At 50.1% G+C, this 12,715-nt stretch overlaps 1 protein-coding gene across 11 annotated transcripts in view; it reads right to left on the minus strand.

Annotated features, from left to right (window-relative positions):
* Positions 1-2,835: 2,835 nt before the first annotated feature.
* Positions 2,836-12,715, minus strand: part of ZC3H7B (zinc finger CCCH-type containing 7B) — a 53,735-nt gene continuing 43,855 nt past the window's right edge. For all 11 annotated transcript variants that reach the window (XM_064155155.1, XM_064155160.1, XM_064155159.1 and 8 more), the window contains exons 19-23: positions 11,975-12,080; positions 10,559-10,667; positions 8,551-8,684; positions 7,628-7,791; positions 2,836-6,794 (exon numbers count right to left, since the gene is read on the minus strand). In XM_064155155.1, the coding sequence (XP_064011225.1) occupies positions 6,602-6,794; positions 7,628-7,791; positions 8,551-8,684; positions 10,559-10,667; positions 11,975-12,080 (706 nt within the window). In that variant the 3' untranslated portion in view covers positions 2,836-6,601. The remainder of the gene's footprint in view (positions 6,795-7,627; positions 7,792-8,550; positions 8,685-10,558; positions 10,668-11,974; positions 12,081-12,715) is intronic.

Below are 12,715 nucleotides of genomic sequence, written 5' to 3' on the forward strand. Positions count from 1 at the left end.
CTGCCAGGCTGCTGTGTGATGGCATTAAAAGCCATTAGCATGAAGCCTTCCTCTCATCTCTCAGGGCTCTCTACCCTTAGTCCTCTGAATCGTTGTGCTGGTTTGAGGCTAACTGGAATATTTTAATGAGAGAAATTAGATCGTTGGTTGTAAAGAAGAAAATAATGGTGAAGTCTATAGCATTCCTTGGTTTGCTGAGAGGGATAAAAGGCTAAAATGGCAACAATTTGTCCCACTTTGTTCCAGGCCACTGCTTCCTTTCACTCCTCCCTCATTCTGCTCTAGTATCTAGTACAGGCTGGGAGGTGATCTGCCGGAAAGCAGTCCTGTGGAGAGGGACCTGGGGGTCCTGGTGGATAACAAGTTACCCATGGCACAGCAATGTGCCCTTGTGGCCAAGAAGGCCAATGGGATCCTGGGGTGTATTAGGAGGAGTGTGTCCAGCAGATCAAGGGAGGTTCTTCTCCCACTCTACTCTGCCCTGGTGAGACCTCATCTTGAATACAGTGTTCAGTTTTTGGCTCCCCAGTTTAAGAGGGACAGGGATCTGCTGGAGAGGGTCCAGCAGAGGGCTATGAGGATGATTAGGGGACAGAAAGGCATGGCTTATGAGGAGAGGCTGAGGGACCTGGGGCTGTTTAGTCTGGAGAAGACTTAGAGGGGATTTGATAAATGTTTAAGTATCTGAAGGCTGGGCAGGAGAGGGGGGACAGGCTCTGCTCATTTGCTCCCTGGGATAGGACAAGGAGCAATATGTGTAAGTTGCAGCAAAAGAGGTTCTACCTCAACACAAGGGGGAACTTCTTTACTGTAAGGGTCACAAGAGCACTGGAACAGGCTTCCCAGGGAGGTTGTGGAGTCTCCTTCTCTGGAGCCTTTCAAGGCCTGTCTGGATGTGTTCCTCTGTGATCTGTGTTAGATAGTACTGTCCTGCTCTGGCAGGGGTGTTGGACTCAATGATCTCCTTGGGTCCCTTCCAATCCCTAACATCCTGTGATCTCCCCACTAACCTTGGCTAACAGATAACAACCCAAGCTTTGCTGGTTGTTTTGTTTGTCTGGGAAGAATGAGGGAGCGACAGAGACACACAAGTGAAGAGGGGTTTACAGCTGGAGTTCCAACCTGCAAGGAGCATCCTTGTTTTTCTCATGCTTTGTCTGCCTTGTAGTTGGACAGTTTTGGTCCCCTTGTACTGGACAAGCTACCCTCACTCTTGCCAGCGTGGCCTCAATGATCTGTGGAGTGGAAAACTAATGCCTTGCACCCTAAACATAGTCAATAGATGCAGCTTAGAAGTGCATCAGTTTCCTCATTCCTTCTGCACTATGAGCTTATGTTCAGGCCACTCCTCTGACTAGTTTGTATCCAGGCACACTGGGCCAGGGGACAACAAGCCTCTGCTCAGGCCCTCTGGTCATTCTGCCACTTCAGCAGGTGTTTCCTTGGGACTCCCTTATCTTTGCTGCATTTCCAGCACTGGGTTCACCCAGACTCTCCGATTCCTCTGCATCATAATGGATTTGAAACTTAAGAAAACTGTTTAATTGATCAATGTTTGCACAGACCTCTTTGCCCAAAAGTGATGTATTCCCACAACATCCTCTCCAGGTGACAGCTGCGCAGAAGCTTCTGACAGCCCAAGCTGCATGGGGGTCAGAGGGTAGGGCTGGAAAAAGAAGTGTCTGACCCAGCTGAACAGAACAGCCTACATGGGCAGGACAACCTCTGTCTAAGGGAGGCTGCAAAACCCAGGTTACCCAAACACCTGAAACTATGCATTGATGCAGAGCAGGTAGATTTTTTGTGCTTGGGGGAAGGAAAAAATAACCTGAAATACACCTTAAATTCACCAGAACTGTGTGTCTGACACAGAGCTGCAGACTCTGGTAATACAGACACAGGCAATTTTCCCCACAGCGAGAGCAGCAGTGGGTTGCACTCCAAGATGGGAGAAAGCAAGAATCATGGAACTTTAGAGGTTGAAAGGGACCTCCAGAGATCAAGTTCAACACATCCAGGCAGGTTTTGAAAGTCTCCAGAGAAGGAGACTCCACAACCTCTCTGGGCAGCCTGCTCCGGTGCTCTGTCACCCTCACTGGAAAGAAGTTTCTCCTCACGTTGAGGTGAAACCTTCTCTGTTCAAGTTTGTATCCATTGTTCCTTGGCTTATTACTGTGCACCACCAAAAAGCAATTAGCCCCATTCATTTGACACCTGTCCCTCAGATACTGATATACATAGATAAGGGCCTCTCTCAGTCTTCTCCAGATTAAACAGCCCCAGGTTTCTCGGTCTCTCTTTGTAAGGCAGATGGTCAAGTCCCCCAGTCATCCTCCTGGCTCTCTGCTGGACTCTCTCCAGCAGGTCTCTATCTCTCTTGGACTGGGAGCCCAAAACTGGACACAGTATTCCAGTTACAGCCTCAGCAGGGCAGAGTAGAGGGGGAGAAGAACTTCCCTTGACCTGCTGGCCACACTTCTCCTGATGCACCCCAGGATGCCACTGGCTCTCTTGGCCACAAGAGCACATTGCTGTCCCACGCAGAACTTGCTGCCCACCGACACTCCAAACTCTTTCTCTATGGAGCTGCTTTCCAGCAGGACAGCCTCAACCTGTACCGGTGCCTGTTGTTACTCCTCCCCAGACGGAGGACCCTGCGCTTGTCCTTACTGAACTCCATAAGGTTTGCCTTCACCCAGCTCTCCAGCCTGTCCAGATCTCCTTGGCTGAGCCAACGCTTGAAGCTTTTGCTTCCCTCTTCACAGCAGGGAAAACTGGAAAGCCAGTTCAAATGTTTGCTGTTGGGAAGATGTGAAGACACACAGGATCAGGAGAGGCTTGAAAGTGCGCGCTTTTATTTTCTATTACAAAGGCTAAAAGAAGCAAGTCTGGTTGGTTGTTGTTGGTTTTTATTTATTTTAAGAACAAAACCAAAACTGTTGTTAAAACATCTACATTATTATCCTGATACTAGACCTTATGAAAGATACTAAGTTCTTTTTCTTTTTTTAATAGTAAAGCGTGGTATTCTTAAATTATATTAATACAAAGACATATTAAAGGACTCAAAATCATTACTACCCAGCTCAGAACTGCAGCATCCCCTTGCTGTCTTTTCCTTTCACTTGCTAAAACTCATCCATTTTTGACATACAGTTTCATAAAAGCTAAGTAGGGTATTTTTTGGTTGGGTTTTTTTTGTTTTGTTTTGTTTTTCCCAGTAAAGCTCAGGTCAACTCCAACACCAGCAGCACCTAAATCCCTGCCCCTACCAAAGGAGTTGGGATAAGATTTTCACTAAGTCTTGTCAGCACTTCACAATTTGATCTAAGTCCAGGTCTCCCCTCAGAGTGATTTGTGTGTCTGTGGTAATTGTACAGGACAGGAGATTTTTCCTCTGAGGTTATAAAATTAAAACATTGCTTCTTTTGTTAAAAGCCCTCAGATTTGGCTCTGTGCTGCAGAGGTTTCTTTTTCCTTCACAAGAATGAAGAAAAGAGAGAGATTTAGCACAGGGTCTTGTGAGTGGGCCACTACAGCAGCCTTACAGCTTGTGGTTTATCTGCTGTAAAGCCACAAACAGTTCCCCTGGGAGTTACAGAACCTGCTGAAGGAAACCCTTTTGGCTTGATACAGTGAGCCTGGTAAAGCTGAGCGTGGAGCTAACTGCCTTCCACAACATCCCTCTGAATAATAAAAGCATTAAAACTCCTTAGCAGTATAATAATCTCTCATTGAGATGGGACTGCAAGGACAGGGGCTTTCAAAAACATCAACAGGGGAACCTGTCCCATCTCAAAATTCATACCTACCTCTATAAACCTCTCCTTTCTTATTGCCCTTGCCCTAATCCAAAGAGAAGCCTCTATATTTAACCCGGAGATGCTGCGTTTCCTGGCCTGAGTCCTTTTCCTTTTACCCTCATTAAAAGATTCCTTCGATACCACACACATATAATATTATATAGAGCGATATATTTAATACCTGTGTATATATGCTTCATGGCAGGGGTCACATATATACACACTAAAACGAGTCTGGTGACAAAGTACTGCAACACCACAGACCAGGTTATCATAGCAGGGAAAACAAAAAGATACTTGATGCAAGCCCTGTGACCGCGGACTTCCCTCGGCTTGTACACATTCGCCCTCTCCCTGCCTCAGCCCCAATCTGAACCCCCAACCCCACCCCCCAGCAGCTCAGCTGCCGTGGCAGGGACAGGAAGAGGGGACAGTTACCCACCCTGGAAGCTAAAGGAGTTATGGTATGAGAATCACAGCGCAGCGAATGCTAGAGTCACGCTAGAGATGCGGGTCTGACACATTCCAACGTTCCCACAGCCACGTCTGTTTCCTTGGCATCTCTGCTCAGCAAGAGCAAAACAAGATAGCCTAGGTCCTCTCCTATCTCTGTTTATAACAAGGGCCAGAAGGAGAAGGTACAGCAAAGGGCAGAGGAGAAAATACAGCACCTGACCACTCAAAAACTGCCTTGGCCAATACTGTGTTGGTCACTCTCTTTCCCTACAGCACTATGGGTCCTTCCTCATCTCATGCTCCTCCCCACATGTAGGCAGAGACAGAAATAACTGCTTCTCTCCTCTCTTCTCCCAGTAAGCCACCTGTGTATCATCAGATGCTACAGTCCTGGTCCCTTCCAGGTCAGATCTCAAGGTGCCCTACAACCAAGAAGGAAGCTCTTACCAAACTGCTGACCACTATCCACATGTTAAAGGACAACAAACAAGCTCAGAGCAAAGTCAGCTTGGAGCACACAATATCCTTGCAGCGGGCCAAGACCAGCGTGCAGCACACTCTGCTCCTGTGCCAGTGACCCCAGTGGAGCTGATGCACCTCCCTGGAGGCTGCCTTAGACCAGTTCCAGCTGCCCTCACAGCATCTCCTGCATTTCCCCATCTTCTCTATTACCACATCCCATCTCTCTTAAAAATGGGAACCCTAAGGATATGGGAGAAGGGAGGGAACAGAGGGACCCAGCAATGCCAAAGTACCAAGCAGTTCATGGCCAGATTGCATTTTCTGTGGATACAGCAGTGCCAGCCCCAAAGGTGGCTGTCCTGGGAGACTCTAAGAAAAAGGCACTCCCCGAGAGGGCTGAGAGATGTGTGTTTGTGTTTGAGTGGATGGTGCCCTCCATGCATGCAAACCTGCAAAGTGCAGCTGGACTGCAGAGGAGAGGAGGAAGGGGAAGCTCACACGTTCACTGCTTACAAGATGAGGCTGCCAGAAGGGACAAGGCTGGCACGCAGAGCAGCACTGCCTCTCAGTGCTGCCACTAGAACAGCCAAAAATCCTGGCATAGAGCTCAGCATCACCACTTTCTCCACTGTGCTGCACATCAGGTGGGACAGGAGCAGGCACACAGATGTGATCCACTGTGACAGCCTCCACTGTGATCCATGCTCTGTGTCACATCCTGGCTGCACTGGACCTCTGGTACTGGTAACCCTTCCCTTCCAGCTGGATTCCCATCAGCAAAGCATCGCCCATGCTGCTCGACGGGTCCCCACCCAGTTCTTCTGGCAGTGCAGGTTGAAAAGCAGCTGTAAATAAGCAGTACCACATGCCACTTACAGAGCAAGAAGGGAATACTATTACCTCCTTCTCTCACGTCAGGACACAAGGCAACATAAAAGCACAGGCTCCTTTTGGTTACAGCTGTTCTCCTGCCTGATACTGTTCCGTGCACTACAGTGCCACAGGGTGTGCCACAGCCTCCACTACACCTTCTAGATGTGTGTACCTGTACCACTCACACTGGCCAAAAAACCAAAGCAAAACTACCCACTCTGAGTACCTGCTGCACACCAAGAAAGACATCTAATGTAGGGTTCCCAATTTGCTTTTTGGATACAGGCAGCTGAGACACTCTGATGTCACCTACAACCCAGCTCCTGCTGCTGCAAGCAGTTTTATTACTTCACTAGTTACAGCTACACACTTTGCACCAGACAGCTGATATCCTCCTCAGCACGAGCTGACACCTCAGGGCAACTCAGACAGCAAGAGCTTAAGCTTAGATGTTTTAAGCCAGATCTAGTGGTTTTCCTTCTTTTGCACCTCAATTCCTAAACCCTCTGGTGCTGAGCTCTCAGGAGAACAGGCCAGCAGCAGCAGCATAAGCAGAGCTTGCAATGCAGCCCTGAGAAAAGGAGCACAGGAACCTTATGGGCACCTTTTCACCTGATGTCTGGTCCTCTCTCTCTGCTTTGGCCACACTCTGAAAGGCCAGAGAGTGACACACAGAGAAATTCCCTGAATCACAGGCCAGTACAGACTGGATTCATTCCTTTGAGTGAAGGGCAGCAAAATCAGAAATATGGAGAGGAAGGAGAATTTGGGGGAAAAGAGAGAGAAGACAGATCACAGAGTTAGTGAGCATGGTGTTCGCTGGCCAAGGAGAATCAAATTCACAATTTCATTCATCACTAATAAATCATCATCTCATAATCTTAACAGGAAAAGAAAATAAAAGGTTCTCTTAAGCAAGACATAGGTCTTGCTCTCCCTGCTACTGCCACTCTTGGAAACCCTGCCCTGTGTTTCTCCAGCCGGCAGGCTGCCCCCTGCAGCCCTCACTATACCCCGTCCCGCAATAGGAAGTTGTATTTCCCGAAGTCATCATCCCTGGGGCAGAGCAGCATGTCCTTGCGGGCCTTGGCCAGCTTCTGCTTCAGCACCTCTCTCCTGTCCAGCCACTCTGTCAGCTCGTCCTGGCCGTGGGCATAGCGACACTCCTCTCCTTCGGGACAGGTCTTGTTCTTCTGGAACCTGCCAGCACAAGCAGCACGATCAGGAGGGCACCTCCAGGGCAGGGTTTTGGGCTCGCTGTGTGGGCCCAATTCTCCTACAAACCCACATGCAACGCTGGGGAAGGCAGCACAGAGGCTGGGTACAAAACACAGCATCAAACAGAGAGGCGTCTAAGGGGATTTAGGCAACAGAACAAAACAATGTGAGCTGGAACTTGACCAGCAGGGATGAGGAGAAATCACCACGCAAGAGAGGAAATGTCAGGTAACAGCTGGAGATAGATAGAGAGCCTTCTCTCTAGCCAAAATGTCATTTCTCACTGTCACAAGCCTTCTGAAGACACTTCAAAGGTGTTCATTCAGAGGGTGTGAGACATTCAAACCATTTAATAAAGCACCTGGGATCCCCCCAAGCATTATGCCAAGCAGATTGTTCAGAAGCCTGAGAGCTGAGAGCATCCTGGCCTTGGAGGGCACAGGTGCAGAGGTGAAACCTGCTCTCCTTTCCTACAGACACGTGCTTGGGAATGGAGTTGTAGTGTGGCTAAGCACCTCTGGAGCCCAAGACCAGCCTTGCTGGCACACAAACCTGTCAGCTTGGCACACTCCTCCTCCAAGCAGAAGTTCCTGGGAACATCATGAGAGGAGCAGGAGGTGGTGAAGGAGGAGGGATGATGGAGGCCCTAGACCTGTTGCTCTGTCCCTGCAACAGTAGCATCAGAGGCGATGCCCAGGGCAAGGGTCCCAGAGGGAGGCCCAGAGCAAAGATTCTAGAGTGGGAGGCCCGGGGCAAGAGTAATGGAGGGGGGCCCGGGGCAAGGGCACTGGAGGCGTGGCCTGAGGCAAGGGTACCTTTCACAGAGCCGGAATTCCCCCATGGGGAAGCGGTAGCTCCAGCAGCTGGAGTCACTGTCTGAGGTGAAGACCTTCTCCTTGTGCTTCTCCGACTGGATGTGCTGCTGCCACTGCTTCTTGCTGTTGCTGTTCTTGCCGCAGAGCCAGCAGTGGTAGCCCATCTAGCAGGTGCAGGGCAAAGGGCCAGTCAGTGCAGTAACAGTCACACCCTCCAACCTTCCCATGCTGGCACTGCCTCTGCTCCTCTCCTTCCAGAGCATCCTGGGAGCTCCACTCAGTTTACTACTTCCTGTACTTAAGTGTCATGTCATTTCTAGGGCACTGTGCTGCCACTTAAGGAGGACCAGAGCAGATGCTCTGTCGAGGTCCACCTACAGCTCAGACAGGCTCAGAGAGCAGGGCAGCTCAGTTCACTGACATGGTCTCCCTGTCCCTGCTGACAGCCCAGGTGGGGTCTGACTGCAAGGACCTCAGATGCACAGGCAATGGGGGACTCTTTAGGAGCACAAACCTTTACACCAGCCACCACCCCTGGGCTAAGCAGACACACCTGCCTCTTTTCCCTGGGCCTCTCTGCTCCAGACTTAATTCCTCCTCTTTTCCAAGAAGCCAGCAATGCCTTTGCCAGCTTTCCCAGGAGTAAGCAGGAACAGAGGCTGACCCCATGCAAAGGGAACCTAAGGTAGACTCCTACTGACCTGAGGATTAACAGAAAAGCCATTGCAGAGCCTTGCTGACCCCAGGTCAATCCCTTCCCACCTCATCTGTGCTGCTCCAAGCTGTCAATTTAACCTGCATTGGCACAGGTTCTTTCCCACAAGAGCAGTGCAGTGCCTGCTAGCTCACATCTGAAGCACAGGAGAGGGGCAGGCTGTCAGCCCCGAGGAGGAGGGCTGAAGGGCAAGAGATCAGATGATTACCATGATGTCAGCATAGTCGGTGGGCATCTGGATCTGTTTCTCCCCTTCTCGTGAGGTGAGTGGTGTCCCCTCTCCAGGCTTCCCAGGATTGTGTTTCTTCAGCCACATGTCATAGGTCTGCTGCATATCTAGAACTGCACAAAGGCGACTCATGAAGCCACTGAGACAACCTCCCACACCAAGCAAAGACTGTAAAGCCAGGACCACTGCTGGGGCAGCCCCTCCCTCCCTGCTCCTCTGTGGCAGCACCTGCGGTCAGGCTGAAGGCCTGTGCATGGGAGGCCAGGTGTCACCTCTCCAGATGGAGAGGAACCAAATCCACACCACACCAGCTGGTATGCAGGGATGTCTTCCATGAGTCAAAGGGTAATCATGATTGTAACTGTAACCAAAGCATTTGGGAAGGAGCGAAAGTGCCCCAAAATCTCCACAGACTTCACAGAGTCACAAAATGTTAGGAAGGGGCCTCGAAAGCTCATCCAGTCCAACCCCCCCTGCCAGAGCAGCATCACCTATACCAGACCACAGAGGAACATGTCCAGGTGGATTTTGAGTATCTTCAGAGGAGACTCCACAACTGCCCTGGGCAGTGAAAAAATTCCTCCTCATGTTTATCCCACAAGGTGATTCTCCATCAAGCCTGATTCTGCTTGACCTCGGCAGACAGCTCACTCCAGACAGGGAGCTGAGGCAGGGGATGGATTCAGCTCTGTCCCTTCCCTCTAAGCCTGTACTTCATCCTCAACATTTGAGAGTCAGAAGAACCCTTAAGCAAGCTGGCCACAGGAAGCACTAAGGATCAGGGGGGAGACCTAATGAGAGCTTGCCTTATGTTCAAAACCTGCACAGCAGGGTGCAGGCAATGCCTCTTGCTGCTTTTGATTTAAAGTTAATTCAGGATAATAGTGGGAAGGGAAAATTCGAGTGGAAGCTTGGACTGCACATCTGCTCTTTCAAGATCAGCTCCTGAGAGAGCTGTGGAAGCATTTATAAAGGCCTGCAGACAGGGATGCGGCGCTGGAAGTGCAATGTGTCGGTGATTTACTCCTCGCTAAATGGGTAATTGAGGCACTTGAGGCAACTGGGGATAATGAATGCAAATTCTCCCCGACTGGAACAACACTGTCGTTTGAAGATTCACACTGGTGCTTGAGCAAACACACCCAGACTGGTCTGATGTGCTTTAAAGGCCTCAGCAACAACAGTTCTTGACCGGTACCAGATGCCAGCCTGTGGTCCAGCAGAAAACAAGAGCTTTCATCCTGGCACAAAGACCAAGCTCACTCACAGGGTGTGCCTGAAACCCACTTCAAGCTTCCCAGCATCTCTCCAGCGCTAGGTCAGCACTTGGACAGTTTGGCCTTGCAAAGAGCTTACTGCTGGTCTGAAAACATAAGGATTGCTGCCAGAGAGCTGACAATCCCAGGACGTGGGCAACCCCCACCCCCCCCCAGAAAGGTTCATCGAGAGCCTGCAAAATGAATACTAGTAAAGCTCCTCCACAACAGCACCATTCAAGATGTTCTCATTCGGTATCTCGAACCCAACCCCTTCAAATACAATGCCATAAGCAGGTAGTGTCACAGCCCAGGAGCAAAGGATATGAAGAGAAATGGGCAAGAAAGCCAAGGCAAATACAAGATAGACAAGAAAGGAAAAGGAGCAGCTACAGGTCTGGCCCAGTGCTTTGGCAGAGCTCCATACAGAGCCAGACCTGGGGTGGTACAGGCAACTGAAGGGACAGGGGATTCAAAGAGCTGCAAAAAGGGAGGACAGCAACGAAGCAGTGCAAGACATGGGACAAGTGTGCACCAGTCCCAGAGTGAGAGCCTTAAGATCCACACACACATTTAACTAAAGAGCAGCTCTAAATTACTGTAGTTAGACCTGCACCACAATCCCACCGAAGCTCACGGTGCCAGCTCTGCCCAGCTCCATTCTGTGATCAAGAGACCCAGATGTCCTCTTCCCATTCCCCAGACTCTCTGGCCCATGTGTCCCCACTCACTTTTGTTTTCCTTCATGAAGGTCCACATGTCTCTCTCCTCAGGGCTGTGGGCGAAGGAGCAGTTGCCCACGTACTGGCATTTCCTGCCATTCTGTGCATGGATACACAGCTGTTGAAAGACAGAGAGCAGAACTCAGCACCAGTGCAGAAACACTCCATGCTAGAGAGGAAAGTGGGTTCACAAAACCAGCTGGGACATTAAATTGCACACAGGAGAGGTCACAAACAGGACACTTTGTACGTCATTGATTCCTGCTTCTTTTCCTCAGGTATTCTCAAGGGGACACAAAGAGTAAGCTCAGTTCCAGCACCTGGCCTCTCTCTTCCTGCCATTTCAACAGGGTGCAGGTATGATTAGCACTGGCCCTGGGGAAGACAGCAGGTAGCAACTTGGATCTACCCCACAGTGTCTCCTATAGGTCCCCAAAGGGGATTCATTCTCCAGCCATCTCCAAGCAGGCAAAGAGTGACCTTATGAGTTGCTTTGTCCACAAAAGCATGCACAACACTTCACTTCCCAGCTACCAACGGCATCATTGCTAAGGCAAATGAGAAGCCTTCCAAGCATCATATTAACCCATCACCCCTTCTCCCCTAGTCCTGCCACCAGAGGAGCTGGCTCACACAAACTGAGTAGAAGAGGCAACATTGCTCCTCTCTGGGTGGGTTTGGGTGGGAGCTCAGGCAGCACACACAGTCAGTTTTGCTGCATGATCTGCAATTTACCTGCTGCTCTCATGTCCTACTGCAGCAGCTGTATGTAACTCTTCCTCCCCTCTCCACCTTCTAGCAATTGGCCTGCAAATGGAGAGTGCTGAAGGCCTCACGCATGGCCTTTTGCCTGTCCATGGACTAAGAGGCAGCAGATGCCACAGAGTAGAGGAAGAAATGAGGATGAAAGAGAAACTACTGATCACTACACTCAGAGCTGTGGATGGGTATCTGCAGTTTTCCTCACAGCTGCACATGGCTTTTTAGCTGAGTTTTTCGTTTTGCTTTCAAAACACACCATGGGCAAATTTCACAACCTATAGCCACACAGTCAAATGCAGGGAGAGGCTTTTTCCAAGACCTCCCTCTTTGCCTCTCACCCACACTGAGAAACCCTGACCTAAGAGGAGACGTAAATCTCATTCCCAGACCCTGTGTCAGCCGCTTCTTGAGATGGTGACTGCATCAACAGCAATGTCAGAAGCTCACATCTGAGCACAGAGGGGTTTGAATGGGTGCTGCTCCTTTTTTCACTCTGCCTTTTTGCTGGCGTGTTGAGACCTCGCTGCCATCAGTCTGTCCTTGCCTCTCGCCTCAGCCAATGTGTGTCTGCCCCTTTACCAAGCCTACAAGGGACCAGCTCTCAAAGCACTGCACCAGGGTGGGAAGGGAGGGGCACTTGGCCCTGCCAGACATGGGGCTTACGTCGTATTGCTGCGGGAAGTTGCGGATGGAAGGCAGCGGTCGGACAGACACCCACTTCTTCTTCGCCTTGGACATCACCAGCAGGACGCGACGCTCCTTTGTCCAACTAAGGAAGAGAAAATTAATGAAGAGGAGAGATGAAAGGAAGAGCAGAGCAAGGTTTTGTTTTCCTCAGAAACCTTTAAAGATCAAGGGAGAACCAGATACTCTGCTCCAGCTTGTCCCTGCACTACCTGGTTGCTCCTAGTTATGCACATCCTTGCCAGAGAAGACATGAGAAGGGCTATCTCTTATTGTAAAGCCACTGAAGTCTCCCCCAGGTCTCATATGGCATCACCGTGCTAAACAGCTGCATCCCTCCCTTTGACACAGGCAATTCTCATGCAGTCAGACCTACAAAAACTGTTTGGGAACATTTTCTTTTTGAAAGGTGCAGTAGAGAAGCAAAGTCAGCACCAGCTCCTCCTCACAAACAGGTGCCAGGAAGTACGAATCCTCCTTCAGCACCGCTGAGTGATCACCAGCAGATATCCTGAACAAAAATCTCAGCTCTGTTCAGCACCTGCACAGAGGCCTTATCCTGCTCAGTCCAGGAAATGATTCTCACCTGCTCATTTCCTCCAGCAACTGCTGCTTCTGTCTCTGTCATCAAAAGTCTTACACCTGCAGTAGGATGCTGGACTGTGCCTTTGGGGCTTGTGTTAAGGGAAGTGAAGCCCTATAAACCTTTTCATCCTATCC

This window comes from Pogoniulus pusillus, chromosome 15 (assembly GCF_015220805.1).
Source record: "Pogoniulus pusillus isolate bPogPus1 chromosome 15, bPogPus1.pri, whole genome shotgun sequence".
Classification (NCBI taxonomy): Eukaryota; Metazoa; Chordata; class Aves; order Piciformes; family Lybiidae; genus Pogoniulus; species Pogoniulus pusillus.